The sequence below is a fragment of the Mixophyes fleayi genome, chromosome 1, assembly GCF_038048845.1.
Source record: "Mixophyes fleayi isolate aMixFle1 chromosome 1, aMixFle1.hap1, whole genome shotgun sequence".
In the NCBI taxonomy this organism is placed as follows: domain Eukaryota; kingdom Metazoa; phylum Chordata; class Amphibia; order Anura; family Limnodynastidae; genus Mixophyes; species Mixophyes fleayi.
This window is the reverse complement of record NC_134402.1, coordinates 188,618,713-188,638,849: the sequence shown is the minus strand read 5'-3', so window position 1 is coordinate 188,638,849 and position 20,137 is coordinate 188,618,713. Positions and strand designations below refer to the sequence as shown.

At 42.0% G+C, this 20,137-nt stretch overlaps 1 protein-coding gene across 3 annotated transcripts in view; it reads left to right on the top strand.

The window, feature by feature from the left end:
- The window catches only part of RANBP3 (RAN binding protein 3), a 61,731-nt gene that overhangs the window by 25,982 nt on the left and 15,612 nt on the right, over positions 1 to 20,137 (top strand). For 2 of the 3 annotated variants that reach the window (XM_075204657.1, XM_075204659.1), the window contains exons 6-11: positions 570 to 635; positions 3,196 to 3,288; positions 3,393 to 3,499; positions 5,671 to 5,790; positions 5,976 to 6,079; positions 13,982 to 14,060. In XM_075204657.1, the coding sequence (XP_075060758.1) occupies positions 570 to 635; positions 3,196 to 3,288; positions 3,393 to 3,499; positions 5,671 to 5,790; positions 5,976 to 6,079; positions 13,982 to 14,060 (569 nt within the window). The remainder of the gene's footprint in view (positions 1 to 569; positions 636 to 3,195; positions 3,289 to 3,392; positions 3,500 to 5,670; positions 5,791 to 5,975; positions 6,080 to 13,981; positions 14,061 to 20,137) is intronic. The other variant, XM_075204658.1, reaches the window with a different exon arrangement.

The window sequence follows — 20,137 nt, the reverse complement described above, 5'->3', positions numbered from 1 at the left end:
TTGGTACTCTGCAACTCCCACCATTTGAGTCTTCAGACAAGGTTCATTTTAAGTTTATGTGAAAGAATGTGTTCCTTTTGGCCATATCCTCTACAAGGAGAGTTTCTAGTATTTCATGATGACTGTGCTGTCCTAAACAGAAAACAATCGTACCAGGCCATGGTGATGTCAGGGGTTGCGACTTAACCAGTACATTATTTATAGATCTGCAGGGGATGAAGACTCGCTTCATTTGCTAGTTGTGGTCAGATCACTGAAGATCTATTTGAATAGAGCTCCTGATTTTTAGGGGACAAAAACTCTTCTGGTCTGTAATGATGTGCAGTAGAGATGTTGGTCAGCAACAAAACAGACCATTGCCAGGTGGGTTAGAGCGGTTATTCATCAGGGGAGGAGATTCAAGCTTTGTATGGTTATTAACCCCTAAGTATCAAGGCCGTGCACCTGACTCTGCCCCCCCCCCCCAAAAAAAAAAACCCCCAAAACCTTAAATTCTTGTTATATTGCCTGATTTGTGGCATCTTACAAAGAGATGTTAATTGTTGTTGACTCGACTACTATCTTTTTAGAAGAAAAATCCAGTGGATTCAGACTAAAGCCTCCCACGCTCATTCACGGACAAGCCCCCAGTGCAGGTATGTATTTTTCATTGTGATTTGGAAGCCTCTTGTCTTGTACTTTTTTTTTTCTTTTTCTTTTTCTTCAAATAAACTGAAATAGTACTTTTACATATAGAGATATAGAGTACATGATACATTTTTAGGAATGTGATTAATTTTACAGGGTAAATTTGGAGAGTTGGGGATGAGGACTGAGTTTACAAAGATCTGGGAAGACTATCGTACTAGTAAAAATTCTGTTACTCAAAGATAATGTAATAAGTGCAAATAGACGAAAGGTAGATGAGTAGGCATGAAATGAAATGTAGTTTTGTCAAGGTATTTAAATAAACAGTGCCCTATTTATGTCTGTACAATCTGGGTAGCAACAGTAGCTGCTGCTCCTTTTATGTTTATCAGCACGTTGATACAATGGTTAGCATTGCCGCCTCACAGCGCTGTGGTTATGGGTTTGATTCCGACCAAGGCCCTATCTGTGTGGAGTTTGTATGTTCTCCATGTGGTTACATGGTTTTCCTCCAGGTGTTCCTGTTTCCTCTCACACGCCAAAGGCATACTGGTAGGTTAATTAGCTGCTGTCAAAATTAACCAATTGTGTTTAGGGGATATAGATTGTAATCTCCACTGGGACAGGGACTGATGTGAATGATTGATTAAATATTGATGGAAAGTGGTGAGTAACATAAGGGATGCTTATTTCTTTCCATCTTCTTGTGACCGTGGAAGCATTAGAAGGTTTCACTTAGTAGTATATGAGGCAATCTGCTTTTAGGATCCCTTATAAGGGAAAGCAGCCTTTAGCTACCCCACTGCCTGGCATTTAAAAAAGTTAGTCATGCGTCACAAAAAGTTAGTGTTCTATGATGGAACTATAGCAGACTAGTGTTTCATGAGCTGCAGAACACCACATATTTGTACCTAAAGAAGCACTGTGTTTGTTGCAGGACCCAGCAATTTAAATATTTTATTGGACAGGAAAAGTCAAAATTATTGTTTTAATTCTTTCATCTACAATCCATTGGTGTTTTGGCGCTTATGACATTAGCCTTAGTAAATGCAAAATATTTTGATATGTGAGGAGCATGCTGTCTAACTTAAATATGGATGAACAGTTTTTTGGGGAACTACTTGGTGGTAGTGTGAGGTCTCTTGGATACAAAAAGTAAATGGCATTTATTTTTATTTTTTTTTAAACTGCTGTGCAAAAGTGACAGGTAAAGATATTAAAAATTAAACATGCTTAATAAGGTAAAATAAATATGTAGCGAAAAAATGAACATAATTCATAACTGACCCATGAACCTGCTTTAATATATATAGATCACACACCGCAAACTAGTCTAATGCCCACCACATAGAGAACATTGACCCCATATACTGCTCTGAACCCAGCATATTGGCCTAATGCCCAACACCTATCTGCGCTTACCACATAGAGCCCCATATCTACCAATGTTCCCTACATAATAGCATCCTGTCTACTAACCTCGCATACACCCACAGTAATACTGCTTTGTGTCTTGATTAATAAATATATGCCAATCACTGTCTGATGTCCATTATTGCAGTTTCATGACCCATATTTTGTCTTATTCCCATCAGTTTTATAAATAATTACAACGTTACCAGGGACAAAACAGCCCTCCTAGCAGTGGAAAGGAAGCTCCACATTTAATCCAGTTAAGCTGTGGAGCTTCTGTCCAATAATACCACTATGATTTTATGTAGTGAAGCAGCAGCAGTTGAAACTATGCTGCTTTTATTTGTAGCAGAAACCAGTTTCCGCTAATCAAATAGCTTGTTACTGTGAGGGGCGAATGAAACCAAAGCATTTTTTTGATACTGCTCCGCTACATAGACACCACTGTTCCAACATCCCCACTCATGTTTTCCAGGCCACAGTTTGGACATTGTTCGTTTAGGGAATAAACTATTAGTGATTGCTGACATTTACAAATCTCAGATACAGTATTTTGAGATGATCTGCTATTACTGCGTCTAGAGCAACACTGGTATTAGAAAACCTACAGTCAGGACTCCACTTGGGTTTCATGTAATACTGGAGTGCAGCTGTAACCACAGTAATAGCGGAGCATTTTCAAACCCTGCCTTGTACGTTCAATTGACAGAAACCAATGCCAATATCTAAGCCAATGAATGGTGTAATCTGACATGCTATGTTGTGTGCCCAGTATGGCATACACGGTCTGTGTGTTTGTGCTGGCCGGTTGTGCACCATGGTATATAAAATGCTATTCAGTTTTGGATAATTGGGTACTGGTCTTTGTTAGCATGCTCTTGGAGTATGTTCTGTATGCATAAATTGTTATTTATGTAAATAAAAACAGCAAACCCACCTACCCTCATAGCCAGCCTTCTAAAATGTGTGACTTAAATATTTTGTTTTCCTTTTAAAAATTGCTGGCTCTTGACATTTGGCGACATCTGTCCAGGCTTGTCTTGCGTGGTATGCTGTTTTTCCTGTAATGCCAGCTGGACCTGTTTAAAGCTAATAATTATAATGCTCTGGTCTCTTGGAGTCTTTGTCACAGCTTTTTTGTTTTGGACATTCCAGGGCTCCCCAGCCAGAAGCCCAAGGAGCAACAGCGCAGTGTGCTGCGTCCAGCAGTATTACAAGCTCCACAACCTAAGGCTTTTTCCACACCATGTAAGTAAGGTGCTTTTGCAGAAAACTTTGTACTCAATAGCAGAATTCATATGTGTATACACTCATGGATTGTTTCCTTTTTTTCATTTTCTTTTCTCCCACAGTTTTCAGTAGTGGAACAAATGGCATCAGTGTGCCCTCTGAACCATGTGGCTCCTCTACAAATAAAGCTATTGCAAGCCCTACTGCCCCAACAATTCCTTCTGATAAGGTGAGCCTCCCTTGAAGTTATGAATTGTGTGCACTCCTTTACAAAACAGCAGCAAGAAAAAAATGTGTGTACAAATATCTAAAGTTTTTTGTTTAAAAAAAAAAAAAAAAGAGTTTGATGCAAAGAGGAGGGTATTCTCTGTTCAAGCACCAAAGCAGATTGTTTGGTGTTTTGCCTGCAATCAATAACTGGTTGTTGCTGACCTCTCATACTGATGCTGCTTTGGCAAAGCAGCTACTCCCCGGACCACAGCTGAACACCAATGTGAACAATCGCTGCCAATACCAGGCTCTTCCACTGGCACCTGGAACCACTTCATCATCATCATTTATTTATATAGCGCCACTAATTCCGCAGCGCTGTACAGAGAACTCACTCACATCAGTCCCTGCCCCATTGGGGCTTACAGTCTAAATTCCCTAACAGACAGACAGACACACACACACTAGGGTCAATTTGTTAGCAGCCAATTAACCTACCAGTATGTTTTTTGGAGTGTGGGAGGAAACCGGAGTACCCAGAGGAAACCCATGCAAACACGGGGAGAACATACAAACTCCTCACAGATAAGGCCATGGTCGGGAATTGAACTCATGACCCCAGTGCTGTAGGGCAGATGTGCTAACCACTACGCCACTGTGCTGTCAAACCACTTGCTTCTGGGTGATGTGTGTGTAGCAGCTTGTACCATATCTTTTGGTCATTCTGGCTGAATTCTTCTGACCACTTTGAATCTGGGCAAGAAATTGTCTTAGAATGCTGGACTGCACACAGGACACCTACAATGACTTCCAAGATCGGCATTAGGGTCTAGTTTCACCTGTAAGTAAAATTTGGCACCAAGGCTGCAGACCTGCAGTTACTGTTTTTGTGCTTTGCTCCCTGGAATCTCCAGAATGGATCGGAATTCCTGTTGCCCTCTGATCCCTTCAGAAAACACACACTTTTAAAATATTTTAAGCCTATAAAAGACTTTATTACATGTACGCTAATATACACCAGGAGTTGTAAGGCCGAACTTTAAGTAACAACGTTCTCAGTAGCCTGAGTGGGTAGAGAGTAAGGGGGGACATTTTTTAAATAAAAAAAAGTGTATTCAAGCATATATAATTGAAAATAGTGGTGCCCTCTTAATATGAATACTATAACAAAAATACAATTGGAAAATACCATCTAACCCCAGATGTTCACAAGCATTAAGGGCCTTGTAGTTCGTTTCTGGTGTACGGAACATTGACGCTGAGATCTGGTGACAATTGTTCTACACTGGTCTGAGATGACATTTTTCAACTCTAGTCCTCTTTGTCAGTGACTGTAGGACAATAATTAAATAGATGAAAAGGCCTCTCATATGAGACTAGGTTGTAGTATATAATTCTCTGGTTGCTTGTCTCTAACCTGCTAATTTACAATGCTACTGGCCTGACTTGAAAATGTATCTCCTTCAAAGAAACAGATGAACGCAGCGTTTTGTTTCAACTGACAACGGATGGTGGTAAATTTAGACTGCCCACCATGTTTGAGTAATTTATGACCCTTGCCCTTAAATGAACCAGTATAGATGGTCTACCTTTCATACTGTGTATGTTTAATGTGTCCTCTTTTCCTTCGAGTTTCTGCTTTAGTAGTTAATTGATTGTTGTGCTGTTTTGGTTAGGGTGCAACGGGGTTAGGAGGACCCAGGTGGATTTGACTTCTACATATTAGACATTTTACCAAACTTGTTTACTACTCTCTGGTACACTAGCTTGCTTAGTCCACAGTGAGTGTCAGCATCACTACCATGGAAACCAGCATGTGGTTGCTAGTTACTATGGTAGCTGATGTAATTTGTTATCAACTGCATGCTCTTCTAGTAAATGCATTCTTATAAGTACATTTTAAAATGTTATTGAAGGGAAATAACCTGCAGAACCCATCACCACTCTACCCCCCCCCCCCCCATATTTTTTTTTCCTTTTTTTATTTATTCGCTTTGAATGGCATTTAAATTGTGGTACATATCTGTTTTTTTTCCCCCTTAGACAGTTTGAGTAAGTGTAATTAGTTTTCTGTGAAATTTTTAAGAAAGTGATGCAGGATCATGTATCTTTACAAATGAATGTGCACAGTCAGAACTTCCTGTAACATAAAAACACATGCATATATAAATAGGCCATACTTTACTCTAGGCCAGCGACGCTCAACCCGAGTCCTCGACCGGTAAATTTGGTACTGAGGGCTCAGAGCGGGCAGAGCAGAACTCTCAGCAGTCCTTTGTTTTTGGTCAGAATCTTCGAGACAGAGTGAAGGTAAGTTGACCAATTCATTTAAAGTAATACAATGATTTTGTAATGGTAGCCTTGTAACCCTTCCCTACTCTTTCACACACTGAGCATTCTCAAAGTGTTGTTCCTACATTTTTTTTTAATGTTTTAAGAATATTTTTTTAAATATAAAGATATTATATATGTATGTATTGTTGTTTGCCTCACAGCTTGGAGCAGAAAGTAAAGATTCACTTGATGGAGAGAGTTCTGGGCCACAGAGTGCAGATGCTCCAGCACAGACCAATTATTTTCTACAGTACATCAGCTCCAGGTGAGGTCCACTGAAGAAAAAAAAACACTAGAAAGCAATAAATACATTGTAAATGGTTACTATTTCTACTAAACACTTTTATTTTGGTACTTCATTAAATTCTGCCCCCTATGGACTTTTTTTTTTTTTTTGTGGAAGCCTAGAAATACTTAGTGAAGCTGGCACAATTTTTAACAGGTGCTATTCCCATTTTAGTCTCTAACGTGACTGGTTGGACAATACAGGGTAGCAGTTTAGAAAAGCCATCATCAAGTGTTAGGCGTTTATTGTGAAACATTTTCTGTCAAATATGCTGGGAAAGTATTGTTGACTATATTGATTCAATATTGCAATGTGTAGCTCGTAAATGGCTGTGTTGCACAGAAATAGTCTGGTTGGCTCATGATCGGGCATATTGGTAAATGTGGTTGGAGCGACAAACCCAAGTTATGCCAAATTGACTTCTTGATCCAGACACTCATACCCTAAATTGTCACCTTTGTTTCATGGGTAATTCTTTCTTGCTTGTGTGTAATTGTTCAATAAATACAAGATAACTGTAGTGCTCAATCCCTCTGAATGCTCTAAACCAATGGGTTTTTTGGTTTGTTTATTGCCTTTTTGGCAAGCTGCACCCTTTGATTCTCCCAAAAAAATATATACAAGTTAACCCGTGCATGATACTCATGCATTCTAGTCAAATCAAGCTACTTAAGGTGTTAAAAAGGTTCTTGTCATGCATTTGGGCCTAGCCCAGGCCTCCTCAATGGAAGAGCGTTACTTCCCGACGCAAGCGCCCTTTTTTAACGTGGTTTTGTCCACATGTCACCACCTCATCATTTTTCTCCATCACCTCATCCTTCATCTTCATCACCACATCCTTCATCAAGCTACTTAAGGTGTTAAAAACTCCCCACTGTCACCCCCGGCAACCACCAACCACTCCCAACTGTCACTTCTCCTTCAAGAAATATATAGGTCAGTGTATAACTCTGCCCAGCAGGTGGCGCTGCAGCTTGTTTTTTTTCCCCACATGCCACTAGGCATTTATATAGTAGATAGATATAGATATATATAGATATAGATATAGATATAGATATAGATATCTATATATATATATATATATATATATATATATAATCTATATATCTATATATATATATCTGTATATGTATATATATGTGTATATATATATATATATATATATATATATATATATATATATATATATAGATATTATACTGTAATAGAATATTGGTGGGCTTATGTAATAGTGGGACATTGTATAGTTTAGATACTCTGTTCTTACATATTGAAATTGTTAGGGATAAAATCTCTTGACACTGTCCTAGATTGGTTAGTATCTTCTGATTATTCTGTGTGTGTGTGTGTGTGTGTGTGTGTGTGCGCGCGCCTGTTTGGTATTGGCTGTACTGTCCCCTTAAAATGTCTGATAAGGGAAAAGTACCCAAAGCCAAATACTATACTTGTTCCAAGTGTAATTCTGAACTACCTAGTGAACAACTGGACCCGGGGGCACTCTGTTCTGACTGATATGGGGCGTCCATGGTGGCGCAGTCTCAGAATACGGTCTTAAGTTTGACAGAAACTCCAGCGTGGGCGGCTGTATGGGTTTAGTACATTGGTACAGCTGCTCTCTAAGCCCTCAGAAATTCCAGCGGTGGCGGCTGTTCTCCCTTCTACCTCTGGAATGGTAGCCCTTCTTAATTCTGGGGTGACTGTGAGGAGTGCTGAATCAGTTTCTTCAGGATTGGTTAGTCACTCTTCTGTTTTGCGTTCTCAGGCCTCCCTTGGGGGAGAGCTGGCGTCGTCTGCTTCTCTGGTTAAAGGTCTGGATCGGTTAAACAGAGACCGCTATCTTAAGAACAGAAGACATAGATCAGCCAATCCTCTTCTGACACTCTTGGATTCGGAGAGATCCTCCTCCTCCTCGGAGGAGGATGAAGTTGGGGAGCACTCAGATTCAGCTCAGGCAGATTTAGAAGAGTCTCCTATCAGGGAATTGATGACCTGGTAATGGCAGTTCGTCAGGCCCTAGGGTTTCTATAACTGAATGAGCCTAGATCTATGGATCGGAATCTTTTTAAGAAAGCTGAAAGACAGGCAGTTTGGTTTCCACCTTCTGTTGAGTTGAGATATTGCAGAGGCATCTTCGAAACAACCAGACAGGAAGTTTGTTGTTCCGAGAAGGTACTTGTCATTATTCCGTTACAGGAGGAGGATCTAACTCGTTGGGAACAGATTCCGAGAGTGGATACTCCAGTGGCGCGGTTAGCTCACCAGACTACGCTCCCTGTTCCAGGAACAGCTTTGTTACATGATCCTACTGACCGTAAGTTGGAGTCCTTTTTAAAGACAGTCTTTACGGCAGCGGGTACAAATTTCAGACCAGCGTTCTCATCGGCCTGGGTGGCCAGGGCAATGAAGTCGTCGCGGGCTGAGCCGTTAGCTACTGCATTACAAGAGTCTGAGTTACTTCCGCTGGCACTCCACCTTAAGGAGGCTGCAGGGTATGTGTATGAAGCTGCGCAGAATTCCGCTTCCATTTCCTCTGCTATATCGGCTACGGCGGTGGCAGCCAGGAGAGCGTTATGGCTGAGATTGTGGGATGCAGACTTTGAATCTATAAAGTCTCTAGAGTCCCTTCCTTATTCGACCGTACTGTTGTTAGGGCCGGAATTGGATTCTATGATTTCTCAGGCTACAGGTGGCAAGAGTAATTTTTTTGCCCATCAATTCTCCAAGGCCTAGGACTCCTAGTTTTAGTTCGTTCAGACAGCCCTTTCGGGGGGGCTCGTCTGGCAGGGGTCAGACAAATAGATCCAGGTTGGCTGGTGGTAGGAGACACTCTCTCCGAGGTAGGTCTTCCTCCTCCTTCTCAAGCCGTCCCTGTTCCAAACTTCCGGATAAGCCAGCGGAATGACGACCACTCTCCACTGTTGGCGGCAGCAGCAGGTGTTGGCGGCCGTCTGCTGCCTTTCAAAGATCAGTGAACAGAGTCCTCGGAGGACAGCTGGATTCGCAGGATCATGACTAGAGGTTATATGATAGACTTGGTAGGCCCAGCCCCTCGAAGGTTCTTTGTAACCAGCTTGCCCCGCCATCCACAGAAAAGGCAAGCAATGCTTCATTGTGTCGCTTTGCTTCTTTCACAGGGAGTTATCATAAGGATACCAAAAGACTCGGGTTCTACTCCAATCTCTTTTTGGTCCAAAAGCCGGATGGATCTTTCAGGCCAGTGTTGAACCTCAAGCAGGTGCATCTGCGGGTAGTTTCATTACGAATGGAATCCCTGAGGTCAGTTATCAACGGACTGGAGGAAGGTCAGTTAATGGCTTTAATAGATATCAAGGACGCCTACCTCCATGTTCCAATATGGAAAGGGCATCGGGCTCTTCTAAGATTCACGGTGGGGTCTGCTCACTATCAGTTCAGGGCTCTTCCATTCGGACTGGCAACAGCACCAAGAGTGTTCACAAAGATCATGGCGGTTATGGCAGCTTATCTTTATTCCAGAGGAGTGCAATTGGTGCCCTATTTGAACGACTTGCTGATCAAGGCTGCGTCAGCTCAGTTGCTAGAACAACATCTTCAATTTACCATTCGTATTCTAGAAATGCATGGTTGGCTCTTGAACAGGCCGAAGTCACAGTTAATTCCTTGTCAAAGGATGTCTTTTCTTGGACTAATAATGGACACTAGATGTCGGGAGGTATTCCTTCCAGCAGACAAGATAAGGTCCCTGCAAGGATTTACAAATCGAGCTCTGTCCTGCCAGAGGCCATCAGTCCTCCTGTGCATGAGTCTACTAGGGAAAATGGTGTCGCCGTTCGAGACTCTTACGGGCGAATTCACTCTTGATGTTTCCAATGTGATCTTTTGAAGAAATGGACAGGATACTTTCAGTAGTCAGAGCGTCAACTGATTTTCTTGTCGCCAGAAGCAAGACCGTCTCAGATGGTGGTCAGTCCACACCAATCTGGTTATCGGCAGGTCCTTTGCCCCATGGTCTTAGTATCCACAGATGCCAGTCTTCAGGGTTGGGGAGCGGTAGCTCCTCATCTCAGACTTCAGAGACTCTGGTCTGCCCAAGAGACCTCTCTCCCTATAAATGTTCTGGGATTAAAGGCCACGTTGAAAGTATTTCAGGGAGTGCAGCTAATCCTGCAAGGATTTCCTGTTCGTCTGCAGTCCGACAATGCCACGGCAGTGTCGTATGTAAACAGACAAGGAGGCACCAGCAGTGGAGGTGACGTATCAGATTTTTGATTGAACCGAAAGACACATTCCTGCAATATTACTTCAAGGACCATTTCTGCATCAGGATTTAAACTGTCTGAATTTAATGGCATGGCTGTTTAAGCCAACCTTTAGAAATCCAGAGGGTTCTCTTCTCGGGTAGTAGATACCCTTATTAAGGCTAGGAAGCCAGTCTTGGCTCGGATTTATCACTGTATCTGGCTTACATATATGAAATGGTGTAGGAACAAGGCCTGTAATGCATTCCATCTTGCTAAGTTTCTCGCATTTCTTCAGGATGGACTGGATGGAGGTCTTCGCTTAAGGTCTTTAAAAGTTCAGGTTTCGGCTCTTTCTGTGATTTTTCACAGGCGTTTAGCAGAGATTCTAGATGTTGGGACTTTTTATTTACAGGGAGTCCTACATATTCAATCTCCATATGTTCCACCAATGGCTCCTTGGGATCTTTATTTGGTCCTTTGAATATGCTGTAGGAGCCTCCCTTTGAACCTTTTCAGTCGGCAGGTTTACAGATTTTAATGTGGAAGAGGGTTTTCCTACTTGCCATAGCCTCAGCCCGAAGGGTGTCCGAGGTGGGGGCTTTGTCTTGTCGGGAACCTTATCTTGTCTTTCACGATGACAGAGTGGTTCTAAGGACGATTCCATCTTTCTTTCCTAAGGTGGTGCCTGGTTTTCATGTTAACCAGGAGATAGTAGTTCCTGTGTTCACAAAGGATCCTCAGGGGTCTGAAACAGGGAACATGAAATTACTGGATGTGGTTAGAGCGCTACGAATTTATGTCAAAAAGACTGCAAAGATTCGTAGGACAGATTCTTTATTTGACTTTTTTGATTTTTCAAGACGTGGTTGGCCAGCGTCTAAGCAATCTATTGCTAGGTGGCTTACCCTGACTATTAAGCAAGCTTATGTCAGTGCTAACCGTCCTGTGCCAGAGCGTATTGTTGCCCATTCTACCGGTTCTGTTAGGGTGTCTTGGGCTGCACGAAATGGGGCCTCAGCGGATCAGTTATGCAGAGCAGCCACCTGGTCCTCGGTCCATACGTTCACAAGATTTTACCAATTTAATGTCTTTGCGTCACAGGCGCCAATTTTGGCTGTAGGGCTCTACATGCCGGGCTATCAGAGCAGTCCCACCCTTCGAGGGGGGTGTTTTAGAAAGTCCCCATGGTAGCAGTGTTCCCCAGATGGATGAAAGCGAAAATAGAATTTATATACTTGCGATAAATCTTTCTCTGATTCCTTCTGGGGGACACTGCGTTCCCACCCTTCTGCTGTTCTTCTTGTGTTCTTGGTTGTTTGGCCTATCTTCTTTGGGGTTTGATAATTAAACTGAGCACTCGGGAGTTGGCAGGGGGGAGGGTTCTGTTGACAGTTCTAGATTAACTAGTTAGGTGCCAACTCCAGCTTCCCCATACTCAACCTGAGGTAGCATTGTCCCCCAGAAGGAATCTGAGAAAGACACACACACACACACACACACACACACACACACACACACACACACACACACACACACACACACACACCATTTTCTACGATAATAGCCTACTTTAAAACTGTTTCTAATTTATATATGCAATGTTTGTAAATGATCAGCATGAAACTAAAAATTAAGGGAGTGCCTTACACCCCCACTTTTTCCAGCAACGATTTTGAAACCTGAAATAATTTTTTGTCTCGCAAAGTTCTGATGTAGACTGTGACAATGCACTTGTTGAATTTTGTGGACTCCAAAATTATCATATACATTATTGAGCATTGATGCAGAACACGTGCACAGACTTTGTATGTCCAAAGTGACTGAGGACTGTGCTTTGCTGAAATGCTATTAGACTGAGTATAGTTAAAAAATCAAATGTGGTTTTCTTGTTTAAGATTTAAACTAATATTTATACACAAAAGTACAAAGGCTGGTTTAATGAGCAAAACACCTTTTTCAATGGAGTGCATGAGGTTATGATGTCTAACACTTTCTTCAATGTTTGTATAATTAAGGCATAGTTATCTGCCTTTTTGATGATCAAAAAGGTATTAGATGCAAGTTCTTTAATGGCAGATTTCCTCATCCTAATAAAATTATGCATTCATTTAAATCCTAAATTGTCTGAACTTTTAAAATCCTGCATTACCATTTCTTCAACGATCTAAGTATTTAAAAGCTGGATCGATAAATATTTCTTACACATTAGTAAAGCTAATTTCAGAATACCCCAAAGTGGTCTCTTTTCTCTTGTTTGGGCTGTGTTTGTCCCCTGTTTTCTACCCCCACCCTATAGCACTAAACAATCCAGCAAATATATTTTTAAACTTGCACATGCTCATATTACGCTAAAAGCTTCAAATTAATCTCTTTTAAATAGATGGGAAGGGGCTCTTAGTAGGCATACAGTACGGGGGAAAACTGTACAAATATTTCTATAATAATACTCAAATCTATTACGTAATCTAACAGGCTGTATTTTAAAACTAATGTTCTCCCTGCCATCCTAAAATGAATAAGGTCCCTATATTTACATATGCTTCTTTTACAGTGCTGACTGCTATGTATAATAGCAGGGTAAAGCACATGACTTTCAAAACTTCACTGCCTAATAACCAATTGACAGATCTGGAGACTCGTATCTCCTGCGTATTGCTAGGCCTGCACATTATGTGCTGTATGTGTTAACACACTTTTATTGTGTGCTTTCACATATAGACTATAGAGCATTTGGGTATTAGAACTTGGTGAGTATTAATTTGATGGTAGAAAATATTCAGTAGGCTTTCTATAGTTACTAATTAAGATGATGTTTGTCTTTTTATGACTGCTTTATAGTTTATAAATGTAATAAAATTATGTATGCTGCCTAAAGTAATTGCAGCTTCCATCATCACCACCACCACCACCATTTATATAGTGCCACTGATTTTGCAGCGCTGTACAGAGAACTCATTCACATCAGTCCCTGCCCCATTGGAGCTTACAGTCTAAATTCCCTAACATACACACAAAGACAGAGACTAGGGTCAATTTTAATAGCAGCCAATTAACCCACTAGTATGTTTTTGGAGTGTGGGAGGAAACCAAAGCACCCGGAGGAAACCCACGCAAACACAGGGAGAACATACAAACTCCACACAGATAAGGCCATGGTCTGGAATTGAACTCATGACCCCAGCGCTGTGAGGCAGAAGTGCTAACCACTTAGCCACCATGCTGCCCTTAGTCTGCCATCTGTGTTTGGATTATTTAATAGACTATATAGAGCGCTGTCTTAAGGTAGTTTTTGTAAATGGTCTTCAAAAGAATCGTCGCCAAGGTGAGTTTGGGGAAATGATTCTATAACCATCTTTACTTTTTTTTTTTTAAATCACCTACAGATAACTTATTGCTCCATTTGGTTTGAAATTTTTGAAATTTATGGTACTATGTAAGAACATGATTTGAATATTTGTAATGTAGTCAATGACCCACAAGATTAAGTAACTTCTCTATATTTTTTAAAAAACTTTTGTTGTGTAATGTACATCTTTACTTCCGGAGATGTCATCTGAGCTGGCAGATCATATATAGAGAATACATTTTTAAATGCCTACTTAATATGAATGCATCAATGTGTTTCGCAATGTTCATTAAATTCAGCCTTTTGTCTTTGCAGCCTAGAAAATTCAGCACACAAGGCAGAGGCAGCCTCCAATAACTTTATTTTTGGGCAGAACATGATTGCGAGAGTTCTGGTGAGTTGCCTCCTTGTGTGATTTATAGGCGATATAATGTGCAGTAACTTGGAAACTTATTATTTATTTTATTTTTGAATACTGTTTTTATTTAGATTTTTAAGGGACAATACAACAAAACAAATTGCATAACATACATATCCAATTCCAGGATAAGTATTCTAAAAGTTATTGTCGCTTTTAACATATAACAGACAAAGATATAATTGACTCTAATCAGATTAAGTATTTTCATTGATAATGTACAATGAACTACACTCCGGAACCAACCTAAATAAATGAGGTTCAACCTAAAGCTGCGCAGGGCTGTTACTAATATTGTAACTGGTGGTTCGCCATACACATCAAACCATATCATCTTGGAAGGGGAGGACAGCAAATTGACTCGTACCAGTGGTGCCAGATTTTGATACTTGTGTAAGGCCTTTCTACTATCGTACACAAACCATTCATGCCTACATATCTTGGTAACTAAATTAGTCCAGTGATCAACATAGGAACCTCTGGCACCATCCAACCCCTATCCAGGACCACCTTGGCCACGGAGGTCAATATAAATATATATTTGAAGAGTGGCTGGTCTAAATTCTCATCTAATGTAATACCAAACATATCTTGGGGCACATAGGAGGGGTGAGAGGTAGTGTAGAGGAGCTGCAATCCCATATTTTTCACTAAAATGATTGAACTGGGCATATCAGAAGTACATACGGGCTCTCCGCACTTAGGACACTCAGAGGAGGTGTGAAGTCTCAACATGTGTAGGCTAGAGGGGTTTAAATACACTCTATGTAATATATAAAAATGTATTTGCTGGAGCTTGAGACATGAGGTGGCATTTTTTGTACCACCTATCACCAAGCTCCATTCGTCATTTGAAAGGACGCCCAGATAAGCCTCCCATTTATTTCTCAACTGAACCAATCCTCTAGGTGACACCTGAGGCAGTAATGTGGCATACAACACTGATATTAATTTACAGGAACCTAGAGAACCCATCACATTTTTTAAAGGAGAGTCTAGGACCTGTGGCTGCTCTTTAGGAAATTGAGCGTTAATGGCATGCCTCAATAGCAGATATCTGAAGAACCGGGAGTTGGGGCGCCAAATACACTGGAGAATGTTGCAAAGTATATAAATATTTGGGTTGGATTAACATTATATGTCTTAACTTAGAAGTATGTTGTAAAGTGCTTGAATGAATGAGGTAGTATTGTATTTATATACCATGATTCTTCTTTATTTTGAATATCTAACATTTAAAGTAAACAAACATTATTTTTTTTTTTAAAATTTGTTTCATCCTATGTGGGAAACTGGAACATTGGTGTACAATCTTTTGCGGCGCCTATGCAGAGTGACAGAGCAGGGATTCCCCACCTCCAACTCTCCCTTTTCTGGTGTGATTGACTAGGAGCCTTTCGGCCTCTCAGCAGCATCGCCAGAGAAGCCGGCTTGGCACAATGCCTAGCAAAGTCTGTACATGGCCTGGTCAAGGTTTCATCTTCCTTGAGAAGGATCATGGAGTCTGCCACAGCATCTAAACCACAAACACGTCGGACTCCTGTGGTTCAGTCTTGAGCGAGAGAGGGATCAGACTCTAAATAATCCTTCCTGGAGCAAGGTGAGGTGGCGATTCTGACCTCGAGGTTGGTTTGTTTTCGGAAAGGATTATAACGGAGTAAAAAAAAATAATTTTTTTTAAAGTCAAATATTTTTATTGAGCATTTTCCAAAACGCAAAGAAAAACAAAAACCAGTACGGTCAAGAAAAACATTGCTAGTCTACAAATGTTTTCAATCTAAAACAATGTGACGTGAACTGTGTTAAATAGTCTTCTACAATAGTAACTTTATTCTGGTGCAACAGTCTAAACATTTGATTCCATACATGTCAACTTCAAACCATCCCAGGGGCAGTAAAGCAGTAAGTGGTGTGCTAGGAGGGACCCAAGGGCAGAAAGACAAATATATTTGTAGATCTCACATGCCACACAAGCATGAGGAGCACTCCGGGTCAAAGTCAGCCGCCAAGAGAGTAGAATATTTAGTTTGTCCGTCAAGCACTAATTATTCAAGATGGCGAGGAGTAGCATGTACCCGACAATTTGCTGTTTAAGCGGAAGATGGATTGCACTGCTGCTTTCTCCTCAGTTGAAGACAAATTATGCTAGGCGTGGACCAGACCGGATTGGAGATTTAAGGTCTCGTGCAGGATACACACCCTTTATTATCTCCCTAGCATGGATACAGTTAAATGGGAGTCTCCACCTAAGGTCGATGCTGCCATAATGCAGTTGTCTAAGACCATCTCCATTCTGAATGCTGCTTCCCTTGGGGATAGCACAGATAACAAGATTGAAGCCGCCCTTTAAATCCCTTTACACTGCTATGGAGGCCTCCCTTAGACTCTTCTTAACTTCCGAGGTCAGAGCAACTGTGATTTTCACTTCAGCTGCCAGGGTAACAGGAGTCGTAAGTTGGGGGATACATCACAGATCTCCTGCAGGCCACATCCAGACTTTCCTCTTCCTCCTCCATGTCGCATACACTATGGGGTTAATCACCCCTTGCATGTGAGTCAGGACAGGAAACGAGACACTTCCGGAGGGTATATTGGGCCATGCCTCCCTGCTTCCTGTGTCGTCTTTCCTTTCGTTGTAGTAGTCAGGCAGTTCAGGTTTATTGTTCTTCTCTGTTATCTACTCCTATGGCCAGAAGGAACAGGACGATAGGAGCTCCTCCTGAAAGCTCTGGCAACTGCACTTCTTGAGTGTTAACAGTGTGTAGGTGGTGGGACCCGCCTACTTCCAAGTGACGCCCCTCCATGGGAGCTTGCATCCTCTGGGAAGCCATATGAGCCTGCATAGGCCCCAAATTTGGAGTGACACCCTCCATATAGGAGCGTGAAGCCTCTGGCCTTACCTAAACGACATCCGAATAGCCGCATCTTCAGAGAATGTAGAAAGAACCACCAGTCTGGCGCTGGATAATAAAAACGAAAGGATTCCTTTTATTTCCAACACAAAGAATAGAATAGAATTTCTGGAAGTTGTACAGATAAAGCGCAAAAGAGTTCTTTTTCTGATGTCAAAAAGAAAACCAAGATTTAAACGGGGTGTTGTCTCAAGAAGAACACCTTGACCCACGGCAGAGAACTGCCTCAGAGTGTTGGGTCTTATGGAAGTTGGTCATAGAGGTTGTGCTAGGGGACGGATTATATATAAGAACTTTTCAAATAAATTGCTCTGTCCAGATGAAATAGGAATACACAGGATCAGTCAGCTGATTTCACTAGCAAAGGAGGTGAGACATTAACTGCAATGGTAGTCCACAAACAGCACTTTGGGAGGCGACAGTGCCTTTACAGACGAGTCTATTTGACTGGGGCGCAACATGCGTACAGATAGCGCAAGGCCAGTGGCTAGAAGAGACAGCCACTCTACCCTCAGATGTATGGGAAATGCAGGCTGTGGCCGAAGCCTGCATTCAATCCAGGTTAGCATGTCAGAATACATCCAGACAACCAGTCTTGTATAAATCATCACAAGGGAACATAAAGCCGCATTATAATGGCCTCTACTGATGTGGGCAGAGAACAACTTGGCAAGCCTCAAAGCACTGCACATAGCTGGCGCTATCAACATCCGTGCAGATTTTTTTGAGCTGCAGTATCTTGCACACAGGAGAATGTGCACTAGACAAACTGATATTTTTACAGACTTGCAAAAAGGTGGGCCACCCACAAGTGGATCTCATGGCGACTTCACAAAAATTCCAAGAGTTTTTTGCCTGGGATATTGGCAAAGAAGCAAAGGTTATGGATGCCTTCTCAGTAAACAGCAATTCAATTGGGTGTGGCCTGGCGGAGCATGGCGTAGGTTGTGCAGACTGAAGCTCCCCAGCCTAAATATCCTATAAAGACATCCTGGTGTGTTACTGGCTCCTTCTAACAGACTAATTTGCAGTCAGAACTGGCTCTGCTTACCCTGATCTAGCTGATGTATGTGTCGGAGGTTCGGAAGAGCTCTGTTTAGCGCTGGTGTCCGGAAAGTTGCTCAGTCTGAAAGCGTGCTGGCAGGGAGGAAGTATCGGTCGGCGAAGGAGCTGAGTGTGATCACTTACCTGCCCTGAGGGAGTGAGCCGTGCGGAGAGAGGTCATCTGGTTGCTGGGGCAAAGTGAAGAGCGGAGTGTCAGGTCCCGGGTGTTCCCACCGTGAAGAGGCGCGTGGCACAATTTTGGAAGGTAGTGTCGGGGAAGAGCAGAGCCTGCACAACTATTTTGGATTGGAGGCACAGTGGATAGATAATTGCTGGGCAATAGAGCATATTCAAAGCAGTGAGATCTCTATCTGTGGCACAGTAAAGTGAATATATATAAGGGCATCTGAAGCTGCTTGGGGGCATTCCCTCTGTGAATTATCTGCGTGCAGGTGCTGTCTTTACTGAGCATTCACTACAGTGGACAGTTGGCTGTGAATCCAGCTGAGATCTGGGCGCTCTGTTGGGACTCTCTCCTGCAGTATAAGCTGTTTATTTTATGTATAACATATATAACATAACAGTGCATCTGTAGTAATCTTTGTGTAGCAGGTGCTATTATGGGTAAGCACTCTACAAGCAATACTGCTGACAGCAGGCTGGAGAAATATGCTCGTTCTAATCCTGCTACAGCCATCTGAGCTGCAAGTACCCCAGTCTTCTAGGGATGCAGACTTGCCCACTGATTCTACTCTTCAGGAGGTCCTTTAAAGCCATCGTTGTCTCTGGAAAGAAGGTAATGGATAAAATTGGAGAGGTGCAGGTTGATTTGTCATTTAATGCAACAGGATTTTCAGAAAATTCGGGAACGTGTGTCAGAGACGGAGGCCCGCATCTCTATACTTGAAGGCACTACAGTTCCTTTACCGCAGAAAGTTGCTGGTTTGGAGGCTCAGATGGTGTCGGTTAAACAGAAGATGTCAGATATGGATGGTCGCCTCAGACGCAGTAATATTCGGCTGGTAGGTCTCCCTGAAAAGGCAGAGGGGGATGCTCCGGAGACATTCTTGGAGAACTGGATGATACAGCTGTTCGGCAGAAAGGCGTTCACAGACCAGTTTGCGGTGGAGAGGGCGCATCGGATCCCCACTCAGAGGCCGCCTCCTGGTGCGCAGCCACGCATAATGTATAATGTAACATTGCCAAGATGTTACATTATAAGGATCGGGATGCTATCCTGCGCTTGGCTCGGATTAAGGGCCCCTTGATGTACCAAAACCAGAGAGTAGCTGTATTTCCTGATTTCTCGGTGGATGTACAGAAAAGCAGAGCTCAATTTATACAGGTGAAGCGTCGTCTTCGTGAAATGCAATTGCCGTATGCTATGCTTTTCCCAGCAAGATTGAGGGTGATTGCGGATGGAACTACCCTTTTCTTTGGATCATCGTCAGAGGCGACTCACTGGTTGGATAGGAGAGCTCCTAGTGGTCTTCATCCGGATTGAAAATGCTCCTGAACTGAGATGCTATTAAAGACTGTGTGCCTTTGATAGTTATAATGTTTGAGATTTGCTCCGTTAATGTATATCACCTTGATTTATCTTTATATATATATATATATATATATATATATATAAACTGAAATGCTTTGATTAATATTGCAGTTATTTGGATGCTTATGAAAATGTTAGCTATAAGGTGATATTATTTGAGAATGCTGGATCTTATAGTTGGTGCTAATGGATTGGTTGGATGTGGGGGGTTAGAGGAGTACTAGGGTGAATTTGTGGGCTGGGGAGCTTCCCTTGCTTAAAGGGTCGCGGTCTCCCTCTCCTTATTTCGGTGCATTTCGGTGTATTTCCATAAATACGTGGGGATAGTTGGGTGCGCTGTTTAAGGAGATGCGGTGTAGTTATAAGGGGATCCAGGTATGTCTAAGTTGGGGGTGGATATATGAGGAGGGGGATTGTTTGAATAGGGTAGGGAGGTGTAGGTTTTTTCAATACAGTGACAGGTGTGGTACTTTATCTCTGTGCAAACACTTTCAGATGTTGAGATTGACTATTTTGGTATGTACTAATGTGGTTGACTGGTGGCT